Below are 14,982 nucleotides of genomic sequence, written 5' to 3'. Positions count from 1 at the left end.
CAAAAGGAGAAGTTATATGTTAATAAAATAAGCCAAATGGCAAGTATGGAATATGTGAAATAAAAAAGCATTGATCTCAATGAAGGTGAGCCTAGACTAGTGAATATCAGAAACTTGGGTGAGTCAGAAGGAGGAAGGTTTGATCAAAGGTTGATCAATGAGCAAGAGGTTATAATGACATAAGAGGTAACTTTTCGCTGAGCTGTTGCACAGTAGATTGATTACACACAACAGCATTGTGTTATATATTATTAAAGAACAAAGTATTTTAAAGTTTCACTATGATGTTATCAAATGCTTGACATAATAGTTGTATTTAACCTGATTTATGTACATGTATGTATGTGTTTTTGTATGTGTATACGCATATACATGTGTGTGTCTCAAAATCTCATGCGATACTTAGTAATATGCATGACATTTATTCTTCCGTATGTATCAATAAAGAACAATACGGTACCACATACCTAGAAAAAAGTCGGAAGTGGTGCTGAGGCTGAAGTGGTAGAGTTCTAGCCTTGAGAAAGTCCTAGGACAGTGCTTAGGTCTTGAGCTCAATCCCAGGACTGGCAAAAAACAACAACAACAAAAAAACAATTGGTGTTTAACTGAAAAACTATCATTATGTAATGCATGCTTATATAAATAAACCTTTACTGATGCAGATTCCACATTGCCCTCATCTTACATTTGTCTATTAACGCAATTATGTATGAGGGCATGCAATGAACACCACTATCAAATTGTTGACAATGTTCTGGCATTTATAATCACTTTTCAAACACTGAAAGTGTTCTTTTGATTTTTGATTGGCATAGATCAGTTTTAATGTTTCTTGAGTTTCTCATAGTAGAATCATATGGTAGCTCTTTTGTAACTGAGTTTCTACCAGCAAAAGAAATTCTAGTTTTGTGCCCTGGTTGTTCTTTTAGAAATAGGATTAATATTTATGGATCTATGGAAAATGCACGCACAGAAAGTATAGTGTTATATACTGCTCCAAAGTGTCATGAAATGCATTATATTCTGCAAATCCATTTGGTAGAAAGGAAAACATGCAACTATGACAAAATAAAGCTGGAGGAAGAGATGTAAATTTGGCAGCTGGAAGTTTTTGAGTGGACATTTTATAGCTCATATGACTTTAAATATTTGAGTTTGAAAACAATGAGGGTAAACATTGTACTTTGTGTTGATCTGTACATCATAAACATAACACTGAACAAACTTAATTCCTGAGGAGGCTAAGCAGGTCATATGCTCCTGCTTGTCCTTCAAAGGGAAGAAGGTTTCAGCATTGTATTTTGCACAACACTGAATATAGAAAGAAAAGGGTCAGAGTGCAGATGCGTGGGACACAGCCACAGTTACTGGAGAAACAAACAGAGTGAGGAAGCATCAACAAGTCTGGCCACTTCTGTATGCAGTCAGGCCATGTCCCTTTGCCCCTAAGTCAAGTAAAAGCTACTTTTGCTGGAAAATACAATGTGTTCTTGATCTTAGCCATGCTCCCTTGCAGTCACTTCATAGATATCTAGGGATCCAGGAAGAACAGGATTTATAAAACTGCAAAAGGCAGACTGCTTTCCAAACACAATGCCTTTTCTTGTCATCTTGAAGAGAAAAATCCAGAACTATAAACACTGGCCAGGCCTCCAGAGACAAAGGCTAAGGGCAGGTCATTCAGACTGAGACTTGGACAGATTTAACATGCCTACCTTAATGCCTCCGATACCTTCCTGTTTAATATGAGGGTCTATATGGAGATAGACAAGAATTAGAAGGCATGAATGCTTGGCTGCTTTGTCCTTCAGAACAAGGGGGGAGCTAGTGTATACTCTTAGGTCAAAAGAAGCATTTCGCAGACTTGAAGAAGAAGAAAATCAGAAGATTAAAGCTGTGAGAAAGCGTTTTCAAAAGTAGACAGCATGTTTTACTAGTATCTTTAAGTAGTTGTACAAAGGAGCCACCTTCAACAATATAGTTTATGAATGTATTTATCTTTTTTAGGAAGTGGCTCGTTTCTTCAACACCAGACATCCTGAGCATTATTTTGTATACAACCTTTGTAGTATGTATATCACTTTAATATATTTGCTACTGTAGATATGTAAGAAAGTCACCTTGGGTATCTTTCATTTAATTGTAAATAGTAAGTAGTAAGAAGTCAGATCAGAAATCTCTGTAATGCACTGGTGCTGTGTGAGCTTGGCAGCACAACATTCCCTAAGAAAGAGATGGGCCAGTGAGACCGAAGAGGCAGACTTACACAGGAAGTACTCAGGAAAGATCTGCTCGTGCTCTTATTCTCAATCAACTCTTCCTGCCTTTCATGCCAGATTGTATCACAGACAATTCAGCAAGTATGTTCTATGATCCACCAGAAAGGGTTGGTGATGAGAACAAGGCGCATGATGAGAAACGACAAAAGAAAACAGAAGAAAGAGAAGAATGTGCCCCCAGTTTCTCTGCTGTGTCTGTCTTCAGTTTTTCTCCTGTCTAGACATTAACACCTGTCTAGATTTTTTTATGGTGCTATGGGGTTTTTTTTGTACTTTATTTAGGGTTAATGTATAGAGGGGTTACAGTTAGATTTTTTTAGGTAATGGTTACATTACTTCTCAAACCGTGATACCCCTTCTCATGTTTTTGTCTCCCTTTCACTGTCCCCTGATTTCCCAATCATGATTTTTATGTACATTTTTATTGCATTTTATTGTCAGAATAAACATTTAATGATATTTTCACAGACTGAGCATTTAGACAGCACCATTAACCTCTGCTTAGTGGTACCTATGTAGTATGATAGAATAAGCAGTCTAGAAGATAGAATAAGCAGAATGCAGGATGATAGGATATGCAGTCTGGAAGATCGAATAATCACTCTGTTAGAAGGTTAAAGGTAAGGAATATAAAGCATGAGCTGATTTTAGATTACTTGGGATGAAAAAGTCTTTAAGGACAAGAATCTGTCCCTAACGTCCTTCATGTCTCTTTGGCTCTTTGGTCCACTGGTCTGCCTGTGTTCCTCTCAGGACCTTTGTGCTGGTGATGTTAAAAATCATTTTAGAACAATGGAAAGGAGATAAGAATTCCTAAGAGAAATTTTAAACTTCATTCCTAACTTTCATGTCAGTAGGCATACAGCTCTGACACATATCTCATTTCTTTCAGGCGAACGGTCTTATGACCCAAAATATTTTCATCACCGTGTGCAGAGAATAATGATAGATGACCACAATGTCCCCACTCTTGAGTAAGTCTGATGCCACACTGATGGTCAGAAAAGCACTAAATTCACTGGGCTTGAAATTTGGGAATGAATTTTAATTAACTAAAAATTTTTGTTCAACCAGAGAGATGGTTTCCTTCTCTAAAGAAGTCATTGCCTGGTTATCCAAGGATCCTCACAACATCATCATAATTCACTGCAAAGGTGGAAAAGGTAATGATGCTTTCCTTTCTGTCTCCTTTGTAAAAAGATAGTTGAGAATAAATATTGACGGGCAGTAGGAAGATACCTACTGCTACTCCTCAGATAGATTCATCATTGCTAACATATTAATCTTGTGTTTAAAGGATGAAAGAAGCAAAGAATACTAAAAGGAAAATAGAGAAGGGGAGGGAAGAACAAAGGAAAAACTAATGTAAAGAAGGGAGGACAATGAGCTACTTCCCTTAATTGCTGATTATATGGGTTTCTTCCATTTTGGTTTACCCATGTATACCTGCCTCCCCCAAACAGTGTTCAACTTCAGGATGGTATTGCATTTGTATCTCATTTGCAGCGATGCCTTTTTCTTCTTTAGCTGACAATGCTGCACTTGTGTATCATGTAAATGTAATACTTTCCTCTTTATATACAATGGGGGATGCTGAATGAAGCTAGTTGACAAATGCATTCTCGCCTTGGGCTTTTAAGATGCTCTTCCCCGTTACCTACTGACATTGAGAATTGTTTCATAAATCTGTTGGCCACTTTAAGGTTTCGTTTTCAGAAATGTCTTTCCAAGTACTGTGTCCTACCACACTGCCTTTTGATTCTTGGGAGTGTGGGGTGATTTTGTATTGTTTCTTGGCATTACTATGGTCGGAACCCAAGGCCTCACACGTCCTGGGGCCCTTTACTACTGGAGCCACTTACATTCCTCATACCTGTTTGCTTTAGTCATTATTCACATTGGTTCTCACCTTTCATCCTGAATCCAGAAAGGCCTAGACTGCGACCCTCTTTAACTTTTTCACACACTTGGCTTCATGGATACGTACTGTGATGCTCTACTTTTTACTTGAGAAGAATTCTTGTATAGATTTGGGCTTGCCTTGAATGACAAACCTCCCCATTGTCTATATCTGAATAGCTAGTAATACAGCCACTATGGCTGGCTTTGTGTTTTGTGAGCATTTGTTTGGTTTTGATTGAGTCAGGATTTCCCTAGTCTCCAGCTTGTTATCTTCCTGCCCTTACCTCTGTGTGCTGAATGGCAGAAATGGCCACCATATCTCCCTCTTTGTCCTGCTTTAGGAAAGGTTAATGTATTGTCTTGCTATTTGTGTTGTTTCTTAACCCATTTTGGAGATTCTCTGGTTCCATAGCATATACCTCTTTGCTCAGCTGATTATCTACTTTATTTTAAAAATTTTAGTGTATAGAGGGGTTACAGTTATATTTGCCAGATAGAAGGTGCCAAACTTCTCACACATCTATATCCCGTCTCATGTTTTTGTCCCCATTTCCCTCTGCCCAACCCCTCCCCTGATTTTCCCCCCCTATATCAAATACACAAGTAAACATCTAGATAATATACCAGGTAACAAAGTGGGATACTGTAACAATATGAGATTAACCAAAGGGCAACACAAGAGTAGAGAGAAGAACATAATACATTACAATAACAGTCACTTATAATTAAGCTCTTGTTTCCATGTCCTGGTAGTCCATTAATTTGGCCTCATCCTATATGGCACTATGTGTGTAGGATTTGAGCTACTGTATTCCTCAACTAGGGGCATCCTAGATGTATACTAATTATTACAAATGGGAATCCATTGAGCCTATGTTTCTTTCAGTACTTCACTTAATATGATTTTTTCCAAGTTTTTCCATTTCCTTACAAATCGTGTAATGTCGTTCTTTCTGATGGCGGCATAGAATTCCATTGTGTATAAATACCACATCTTGGTGTTTCAATCATCTACTGAGGAGCATATGGGTTGGTTGCATACCTCTGCTATGGTAAATATTGTGGCAATGAACATTGTTGTGCTAATGGCTTTAGTATGTCCTTGTTTCTGGACTATTAGGTAAATGCCAAGTCGTGGAATTGCTGGGTCATGGGGTAATCTATGTTTAGCCTTTTGAGGAACTGCCACACTGCTTTCCATAGTGGTTGAACGAGTTTGCACTCCCACCAACAGTGTAGTAATGATCCCTTCTGGCCACATCCCAGCCAGCATCTGTAGTTATTGCATTCCTTATCATGGCCATTCAAACTGGAGTGTGGTGGAATCTCAAAGTTGTTTTGATTTGCATTTCTTTTATGGTTAGAGAGGTTGAGCATTTCTTCATGTGTCTATAGGCCATTCTTATTTCTTCTTCAGAGAAGACTCTAAGTCTTGGCCAATCTTTTTATAGGATGGTTATTTCTTTGGAGCTTAATTTTGGAATGATTCATTTTTTTTAGCTGTAGATATATTTTAGATATGAGGTCTTTGTCTGTTGTATGATTAGTGAAGATCTTCTCTTCCTCTGTGAGCTTTCTATTTAACCTGCTACCTATGTCCTTTGACGTACAGAAGCTCTACAATTTAATGCATTCCCCTCTGTCCTAGCTATATTTAATTTTTTGTGCTTGTTTGGTCTTTATTAAGAAAGTTTCAACCTGTGCCAGGGGGACTTAGTGTATCTCCCATTCCTTCTTGTAAAGTTTTTAAGACCCATTTGGAACTAATCCTAGTGTAGGGTGACATAGAAGGTACCAACTTTAATTTTCTGGAGGTGCTTAACCAGTTCTGCCAGCATCACTTGTTGAAGAGGCTGTCTTTCTTCCATTCTATTTTTTGGGCTCCCTTATCAAAGATTAAGTGGCCATAGGTTTGTGCGTTGACTTTTGGGCCTTCAATTTGATTCCATTGGTCCTCTGTCCTATTCTTGTGCCTGTACCAAGTTGTTTTGATTACTGCAACTTTGTAATAGAGTCTGAAATTTGATATTGATATTCCTTCAGAGTTGCTCTTTCTGCTATATAGGGTCTTTTATTATTCCATATGATATTGTGGATTTCTTCTTCAATTTCATTAAAGAATGACATTGGGCTATTGATGATTATTGCATTGAATTTGTACATAGCCCTTGGCAGGATTGCCATTTTCATGTTGTTAATTCTTCCAATTCAGGAGCATGGGAAGTTTATCCATTTCTTCAGATCTGCTTAAATTTCATTTTTCAGGTTTTTGAAGTTTCCATCATAAATGTCCTTTACATTCTTAGTTAATTAATTCCTATGTATTTTATTTTCCTTGAGGCTATTGCAAACGGAGTTGCTTTTCTGATTGCTGCCCCAGTCCCCTCATTGCTGGTATACAGGAAGGCTGTTAATTTTTGAGGGTTAATTTTATACCCTGCTACCTTGCCAAAGTTTCAAATCAGCTCAAGCAACTTGCAAGTAGAATCTATAGATTTCTTTAAATAAAGAATCATGTCATTTGCAAAGAGGGAAAGTTTCACTTCCTCTTTCCCTGTTTGGATCCCCTTTCTACTCTTGCTTCTTTTCTTATTGCTCTGGCTAGGAATTCTATACTATGTTAAAGAGAAGTGGAGAGAGTGGGCATCCTTGTCTCATTCCTGAATTTAGTGGAAATGGCTTTAGCTTTTCACCACTAAGTATAATGCTAGCTGTGGGTTTGTCATACACAGCCTTTATTATACTGAGGAATGTTCCATGGATTCCTAGTTTCTCCAGAGCTTCTAGCATAAAGGGGTGTTGGATCTTGTCAAATGCCTTTGAGACAATCATGGAATTTTTGCCCTTGCTCCTGTTGATGTGTTGAATTATAGGAATTTACTTGCGTCTATTGAACCAGCTTTGCACCCCTGTGCTGAATCCTGTTTGAGCATAGTGTATAATTTTTTTTTCGTAGTGTATAATTTTTTGAGGAGTTGATGAAGATGGTTGGCCAGTATTTTGTTGAGCAGTTTTGCATCAATATTCATCAAAGAGATGAGTCTTTCTTTGATGAGTCCCTATCTGGTTTTGGGATGAGGGTTAGGGTGGCTTTGTACAATGAGTTTGGCAGAAGAGTGTTCACTTTCAATTTCATTGAAGAGCTTGAGGAGTATTGGTGTGAGCTCTGTTCTGATGGCCTCATAGAATTCAGCTGTGAATTCATCTGGCCCTGGGCTTTTCTTGGATGGGAGGTCTCTTATTGCCATTTCTATTTCGGGACTTGACATAGGTCTGTTTATTTGGACTAGGTCTTCTTGGTTCAGCTTGGGTATGCTAATATTGGCTAGAAATTCATTCATCTCTTCTAGATCCTCAAATTTGTTGGCATAAAGTTAGAAATGTATTCCGTTATGATGTTCTGTACCTTGGTAATTTCTGCTGTGGTATTTGCATTCTTGTCTATGATTTAGTTTAATTTTGTTTTGTTTTGTTTTGTATTTTGGGGTCCTCAAATCTAAACTATATCAGCAGCTCAAAAAATTGAATGACTCCAAAACTAATCTCCAAATTAACAACCATCCCATTAAAAGATGGGCCAAAGGCGGGGAGTTTGGCCTAGTGGTTAAAGTGCTTGCCTAGCATGCACAAAGACCCGGGTTCGATTCCTTGGTACCACATACATACAAAAAAGCCGGAAGTGGTGCTGAGCTCTAGCTCAAGTGGTAGAGCTCTAGCCTTGAGAAAGTCCAAGGACAGTGCTCAGGCCCTGAGCTCAAGCCCAGGACTGGCAAAAAAAAAAAAAAAAAAAAAAAAGATGGGCCAAAGACTTACAGAGAGTCTTCTCTGAAGAAGAAATAACAATGGCCTATAGACACATGAAGAAATGCTCAATATCTCTGGTCATGAAAGAAATGCAAATCAAAACAATTCTAAAATTCTACCTCACTCTAGTTACAATGGCCAGGATCAAGAAATCTAGTAACAACCGATGCTGGAGGGGATGTGGCCAGGAGGGATCACTACTACACTGTTATTGGGAGTGCAAACTTGTTCAACCACTATGGAAAGCAGTTTGGCATCTCCTCAAAAGACTAAACATAGATCACCCCATGATCCAGCAATTCCACTACTTGGCATTTACTCAATTGTCCAGAAACAAGGACATACTAAATCCACGAACCCAACAATGTTCATCGCAGCACTATTTACCATAGCAAAGATATGGAACCAAACCAGATGTCCCTCAGTTGATAAGTGGATCAACAAGATGATGTGGTGTTTATACACAAGGGAATTCTATGCTGAGGTCAGAAATAATGACGTTGTCCCACTTGTAAGGTAATGGAAAGACTTAGAAAAAATCATATTAAGTGAAGTAAGCCAGACTCAAAGGAATATATGCTCAATGGTTTCCCTCATTTGTCATAATAAGTAGAAATCTTGGGCTCTCCTAGCAGAGATTTACAATAGAACAAAATCTAGTAAGCACCTCCAGGATGTAGAAACAAAAGCCATATAATGAGTGATTGTTGTCCTTAATGTACCATGTTATGTCTCATCTCTTTTGCTGTCCCTTGGTTATCTCATATTATTACAATATTTCACCTTGTTATCTGATATATTTTACATATACTTAACTGGTCATTTGAAATTGGATAGGGAAGGGAGGAAATCAAGATGAATGGGGGGATGGGGGAGGGAAATGGGGACCATGACATGAGAATGGTATCAAAGTTTGTGAAGTAATGCACTTTTTATCTGATAAATATAATGTAACCCTTCTATCAATTACAATAAAAGATGTATGGAAAAAAAGAATCATGTCATCTGCAAAGAGAAAGTTTCACTTCCTCCTTCCCTATTTCAACTTCCTTTATGTTTGGCTCTTGCCTTCTTGCTCTGGCTAGGAATTCTAATACTGTATTGAACAGGAGTGGAGAAAGTGGGCATCCTTGTATCATTCCTGATTTCAGAGGAAATGGCTTTACCTTTTCTCCATTTACTTTTATGCTAGTTTGTAGGGTGGTGGTGTAAGATATACTGAGGAATGTTCCATGATTCCTACTTTCTCCAGAACTTTTTGCATCAAGGGGTGTTGGATCTTGTTAAATGCCTTGTCTACATCTATTTAGATGATCATGTGATTGTTGTCCTTGCTACTTTTGATGTGATGAATTATATTAACCCACTAGCATGTATTGAACCAGCTTTGGATCCCGGTGATCAGTCCTGTTTGATCACAGTGTATAATTTTTTGATGAGTTGTTGAAGTTGATCGGCCAATATTTTGTTGAGCAGTTTTGCATCAATATTTATTAAAGAACTGGGTCTCTGGATCTCTTTCTTTGATGAGTTCCTGTCTCGTTTTGACATGAGGGTTAAGCTGGTTTCATAGAATGGGTTTGGTAGAGAGCCTTCACTTTTAACTTCATTGAAGATTTTGGGGAGTATTGGTGTGAGCTCTTCTTTGAAGGCCTTATAGATTTCAGCTATGAATCCTTCAGGTCCTGGGCTTTTCTTGGATGAGAGGTCTCTTATTGCTTTTTCTATTTCATTACTTGAAGTGGGTCTGTTTAGTAGATTTAGATCTTCATGCTTCAGTTTGGTTATTTCAATATTTGCTGGAAATTCGTCCATCTCTTCTAGATTTTCAAATTTGTTGGCATGAAGATTTGACAAGTAATCCCTTGGGATGCTCTGGATATTGGTAATTTCTGTTGTTACATTGCCCTTCTTGTCTGTAATTTTGTTTATTTAGGTGTTCTCCCTTCATTTTTTGATCTGATTTGGTAAGGGTCTGTCAGTTTTGTTAATTTTTTCCAAGAACCAACTCCTTGTTTGTGGATTCTGGGGTTTTTTGGATTCTTAATTCATTTGATTCTGCTTTACTTTTAATAATTTGTTTCCTTCTACTAGATTTTGGTTGGGTTTGGTACTCTTTTTCCAGCATTTTAAGTTGTACCATTAAATTGTTGGTTTGAGATTTTTCTGTAGTAAAATGTATGAAACACACACACACACACACACACACACACACACACAGCACACACACACACAGAGCTCACCACATCCAAAGTCACAAACAAGATATTCTATAAAATGAGAAGTTACCTTGTAACTTATAAGACCTATAAAACTTACAAAGTAAGTCTATGATTAGTGTTTTGAAGAAGACCCTCCATACTGATTTCTCTAGTGGATAGACTAATTTCAAACCAACCAACAGTATACTAATATAGTTCATTCTCACCTTTCTGTTCCATACTTGCCAGCCTTTGCTATTTTTTTTTATGACTTCCATTCTGCCTTGGTGTGATGAAATCAGCTCAGATTCTATTTGTATTTTCTTTATGGTTAAAGAAGTTGAACATTTCTTTAGGTATCAATTAGCCATTTGCATATCTTCTGAGAACCAGACCTCAACATGAATGACTTCTCACCTGGCATTTAAGATACTTTGTTTTTGCCTATGTGAAAGTTTCACCCAGGCACTGGTAACCCATGCTACTCAGGAATGTGAGATTTGTGGCAACTCAGGCAAAAAAAAATCCCTAAGATGGTTGTCTCTGTTTAACAAACAAAAGGCTAGAAGTAGAGATAATATGACTGAATTGGTAGAGTACCTTCTCTTGATCAAAAGAAGCCAAAGGAGTTCATGAGTTGAAGCTCCCAAGACATATACTCACGATGAGATCCATCCTCACTGGGAAGGCATGTCCTCAGTCCAAAATATGTGACTCAAATTGGCAAGCTAGAAAAGGCAAAGGCTAAGGAATTGGCTAGTAAGCTGGGTTACATATGCAATGTTGATTTCTCTGATGAAAAATGTGTACTTTTCAGGTGAAAGGGTATGTTAAAAATTAGATTATAAGGATGAATATAGAAAGAGAAAAGAACATATTTTCAAACTTAAATTTTGTAGGACAAAACTAAGATATAAGTAGAAGGTAACAGAAGAGACTTAGTGGATGAGTGATTTGAAGCAGGAAGAAGTCAAGGACTTGCTATACTTGTCAAAGTATTTGCTACAAAACACTATCACACACACACACACACACACACACACACACACACACACCCAGGCAGAGGCAAAGAGAGAGGGAGAAGAGAGAAAAGCAGGCATGTAAGCTGAGGTAGAAAGTAAGCAAGAACACTACAGCAAAATACTTAGAATTACATAATCTGAGGAATAGGAATATGCGTATTCATTATGCTTGTCTCTCTATATTCTTATGTTTGCAAATGTTCACAATACAATTCAAATAATACAATTACATAGGGACTATAGTTCTAGTTGATAATGTGGGTTCCTGCTTGCATTTGCACTCAGCACCTGGCACGTGCTTGGCCAGCATTCTCCCACTTCAGGTATATGCTCAGCTCTGTTTTGCTTCAATGCTTTTTTTAGATAAAGTATCCTACATTTTCCTGAGCTGGCATCAGTCTGAAACCCGTTTCTATGTCTCCCTCCCAATGAGGGCTGTAGATGTGAAGCACCCGGCCCATCTTGCTGGTTGAGAATGGGGTCCTGCTTATTTTGCCTAAGCTGGTTGGAATCATAACCATCCTGATCTTCCCACCTGGGAATCTGGAATTATACATGAGGACCAGAGTTCTTTTCATTACATTAATGAAAAATAAAGTCTTACTATTTCTCAATTGGAAATTTTGAGACAGCAACACTTCAGAAGAAACAGTACCAATACCAAATGCGTATTTGTGAGTGTATTTTTACACTGGAACAAAGGTTTCTTGAACTCATTTCTGCTCTTTTCTAGGACGAACAGGAACAATGATATCTATTCTACTTCTTGCCACTGGCACATTTTTAACCGCAAAGGTAGGAAAAAGGTTTTGATACTTAGTCTTTTATATGTATTGAATTTGCTAGTTCTGAAGCATTCATGGTAAAATATTAAGGAAATGCTTAGCTCATGGTGATTAAGTGAAAGTGAAAGCCTGGATTAATGCAGCCTTGTTTAATATGCAGTTATTTACTGGACTTGTACCCTTGTATTCTTGTTCTGGGCCAAGCCTATAGTGAGAGCAGTGAGACACAAATGCAAAGGAATGTCCAAATTCAGAATCACTAAGAAGAACAGCATTTTAAGGTATATTTTTTACCATCTATAAGTAGTTGCCATTCAAAAAAGCAGTTTGAGAATTCAGTGCATTGTGAGTAAGGTCACTCGTTCATCATTCTCCTCCCTCCATCTCAACCCACTACTTCCTTCCTACCATTTCTTTAATGTTGTAGGATATACACATGACTTTGTAATTCCGTATTTAAGAAATAAGAATCAACGTTTTCTAAAAAGCTGTATCCTCATTAACTGACTTATGTAATTGTAGCCTCTCTGTATAACACCTTTATAATGAGTTTTAAAAATATTTTTTATTGTAATTAATAGGAGGGTTACATTACTTTCGCCAGATAGAAGGTGCATTACTTCACATACATTGATACCCTTTCTCAAGTCTTGGTCCCCATTTCCCTCCCCCCACTCCCACCCTCATCTTGTTTTTGCCCCTTTCCTATCCAATTTCAAATAACCAAATACGCATATATACAATATATCAGATAACAAAGTGAAATACTATAAAAATATGAGATAACCAAGGGACAGCAAAAGAAATGGGAGATAACATAGTACATTAAGGACAACAATCACTCATTTTATGGCTTTTGTTTCTATTTCCTATAGGTCCTTTCATTTAGCGACATACTGTATGTCCTTATGTATCTAGGTTTTGCTCTATTGCAAATCGCTGCTAGGAGAGCCCAAGGTTTCTACTGATTATGACAAATAGGTGAAACCATTGAGTATATGTTCCTTTGAGTCTGACTTACTTCACTTAATATGATTTTTTCTAAGTCTTTCCATTTCCTTCCAAATGGAGTGATGTCATTCTTTCTGACAGCAGCATAGAATTCCATTGTGTAAAAATACCACATCTTGTTGATCCACTCATCAATCGAAGGGTATCAGAGTTGGTTCCATATCTTTGCTATGGTAAATAGTGCTGCAGTGCACATCGTTGTGCTAGTGGCTTTAGTATGTCCTTGTTTCTGGACGGTTGGGTAAATGCCAAGTAGTGGAATTGCTGGGTCATAGGGGAACTCTATGTTTAGTCTTTTGAGGAGCTGCCATAATGCTTGAATGAGTTTGCACTCCCACCAACTGTGTAATAATGATCCCTCCTGGCCACATCCCCTCCAGCATCTTAATAATATATATATATATATACATATATATATAAAGAAATTAGGCACAATAAAAATGTGTGATGGAAAAATATAGTCTTTTCAATAATTGGTATTAGGACTTCCATATGTAGAAAATTAAAATTGGGTAACAAAGTGAGATACTATACCAATATGAGATAACCAAGGGACAGCAAAGGAGATGAGAGACAGCATAGTACATTAAGGACAACAATCATTCATTACATGACTTTTGTTTCACTATCCTGGAGGTCCTTTCAATTAGCTTCACATTATATGTCCTTATGTATCAAGATTTGGCTCTATTGGAAATCTCTGCTAGTAGAGCCCAAGGTTTCTACTGATTATGACAAATGAGGGAAACCATTGAGCCTAAGTTCCTTTGAGTCTGGCTTACATCACTTTGAAAATTGATAGGGAAGGGGGGAAAACCAAGACGGGTGGGGGGTGTGGGGGGGGGAAACGGGTACCAAGACATGTGAAAGGGTATCAATGTATGTGAATTAATGCACCTTCTCTCTGGCAAATACCATGTAACCCTTTTACTAATTACAATAAAAAAAAAGGTAAATGAAAAAAAAAAAGAAAATTAAAATTGGATCCTTGTTTATCACCATGCACCAATATCAACTCAAATGAATTTAAAGACCTCAAAGTCAGGCCTGAAACATTGAAACTATTGCAAGTTGGAGTAGGAGAAATATTAGAACTGATAGGCATAGGCAGGAACTTTTTGGAAATAGTGGCAAGGCCACAGAAAGTAGGAGAGACTTGACAAATGTGATTATATCAAAATAAAAATTTTCTGCACAGCAAAGAACATAGGTGCTAAACTAAAAAGACAGCCAACAGACTGGTAGATCTTTACCAACAATATATCTGACAAAGTCCTAATATCCAAAATATAGAAGAAGCTCAAAAATTAACATCTCCCCCAAACTAATGAGCTAATCAGTAATTTGGCAAAGGAGCTAGAAAGACCTTTCAAAAAAATAATAAAGTAATTTTTAAAAGAATCAAAGGAAAGGTGGGCATTGTAGACTTGTGCCTGTAATCTTAGCCACTTAAAAAGCTAGGAACTAAGAAAGTTCATAAGTAGCTCTGTCCAAAGAGGACAGATAAGCACTGTGATTGTATTAACCCCTTTTCTGTAGGACAGCCTGGAGTATTTCGGGGAGCGCAGAACTGACAGAAATGTGAGCAGTCAGTTTCAAGGAGTAGAAACTCCTTCCCAAGTAAGTTTCTCTTGTCACAAAGTTATTTATGGGGAAATGTTAGTGGCACATTTAGCCTGGTCGCATCTGTAACCCTTCTTTAACAATCAATGATGGCAGAGGACTTGTGACTCCTAACCATTTCCTGATCTTTGGAGGCCCACATCTGTAGCCTCATAGGCTACTTGGTTTGGTTCTCTGCTGGGGCCTACCGGCAGCAAATTGGGGTTCCTGAAATATGGGGCAGGGACTGGAAACAATAGAAGAGAGACAAACACATGGGGTTGGTAGGTCTGCAGCCCAGGTAAAGACTGCAGCCCCCTTTATCCTCAACTCAAGGCTTATATCCCTTCTTGAAACCAGGGAACTTCCAGGT

At 37.8% G+C, this 14,982-nt stretch overlaps 1 protein-coding gene across 1 annotated transcript; it reads left to right on the top strand.

The window, feature by feature from the left end:
- The first annotated feature begins 3,204 nt into the window (after positions 1 to 3,204).
- On the top strand, positions 3,205 to 14,699 carry LOC150057201 (phosphatidylinositol 3,4,5-trisphosphate 3-phosphatase TPTE2-like). The gene is made up of 4 exons (XM_090341813.1): positions 3,205 to 3,256; positions 3,357 to 3,445; positions 11,945 to 12,006; positions 14,547 to 14,699. The coding sequence occupies exons 1-4, from the start codon at positions 3,225 to 3,227 to the stop codon at positions 14,697 to 14,699; spliced, it is 336 nt and encodes a 111-aa protein (XP_090197939.1). The 5' UTR covers positions 3,205 to 3,224.
- Positions 14,700 to 14,982: the final 283 nt, after the last annotated feature.

This window comes from Megascapheus bottae, chromosome 11 (genome assembly GCF_031878675.1).
Source record: "Megascapheus bottae isolate mThoBot1 chromosome 11, mThoBot2.hap1, whole genome shotgun sequence".
Lineage (NCBI taxonomy): Eukaryota > Metazoa > Chordata > Mammalia > Rodentia > Geomyidae > Megascapheus > Megascapheus bottae.
The sequence above is the reverse complement of the archived record's forward strand: the minus strand, read 5'-3'. Positions and strand labels throughout refer to the sequence as shown.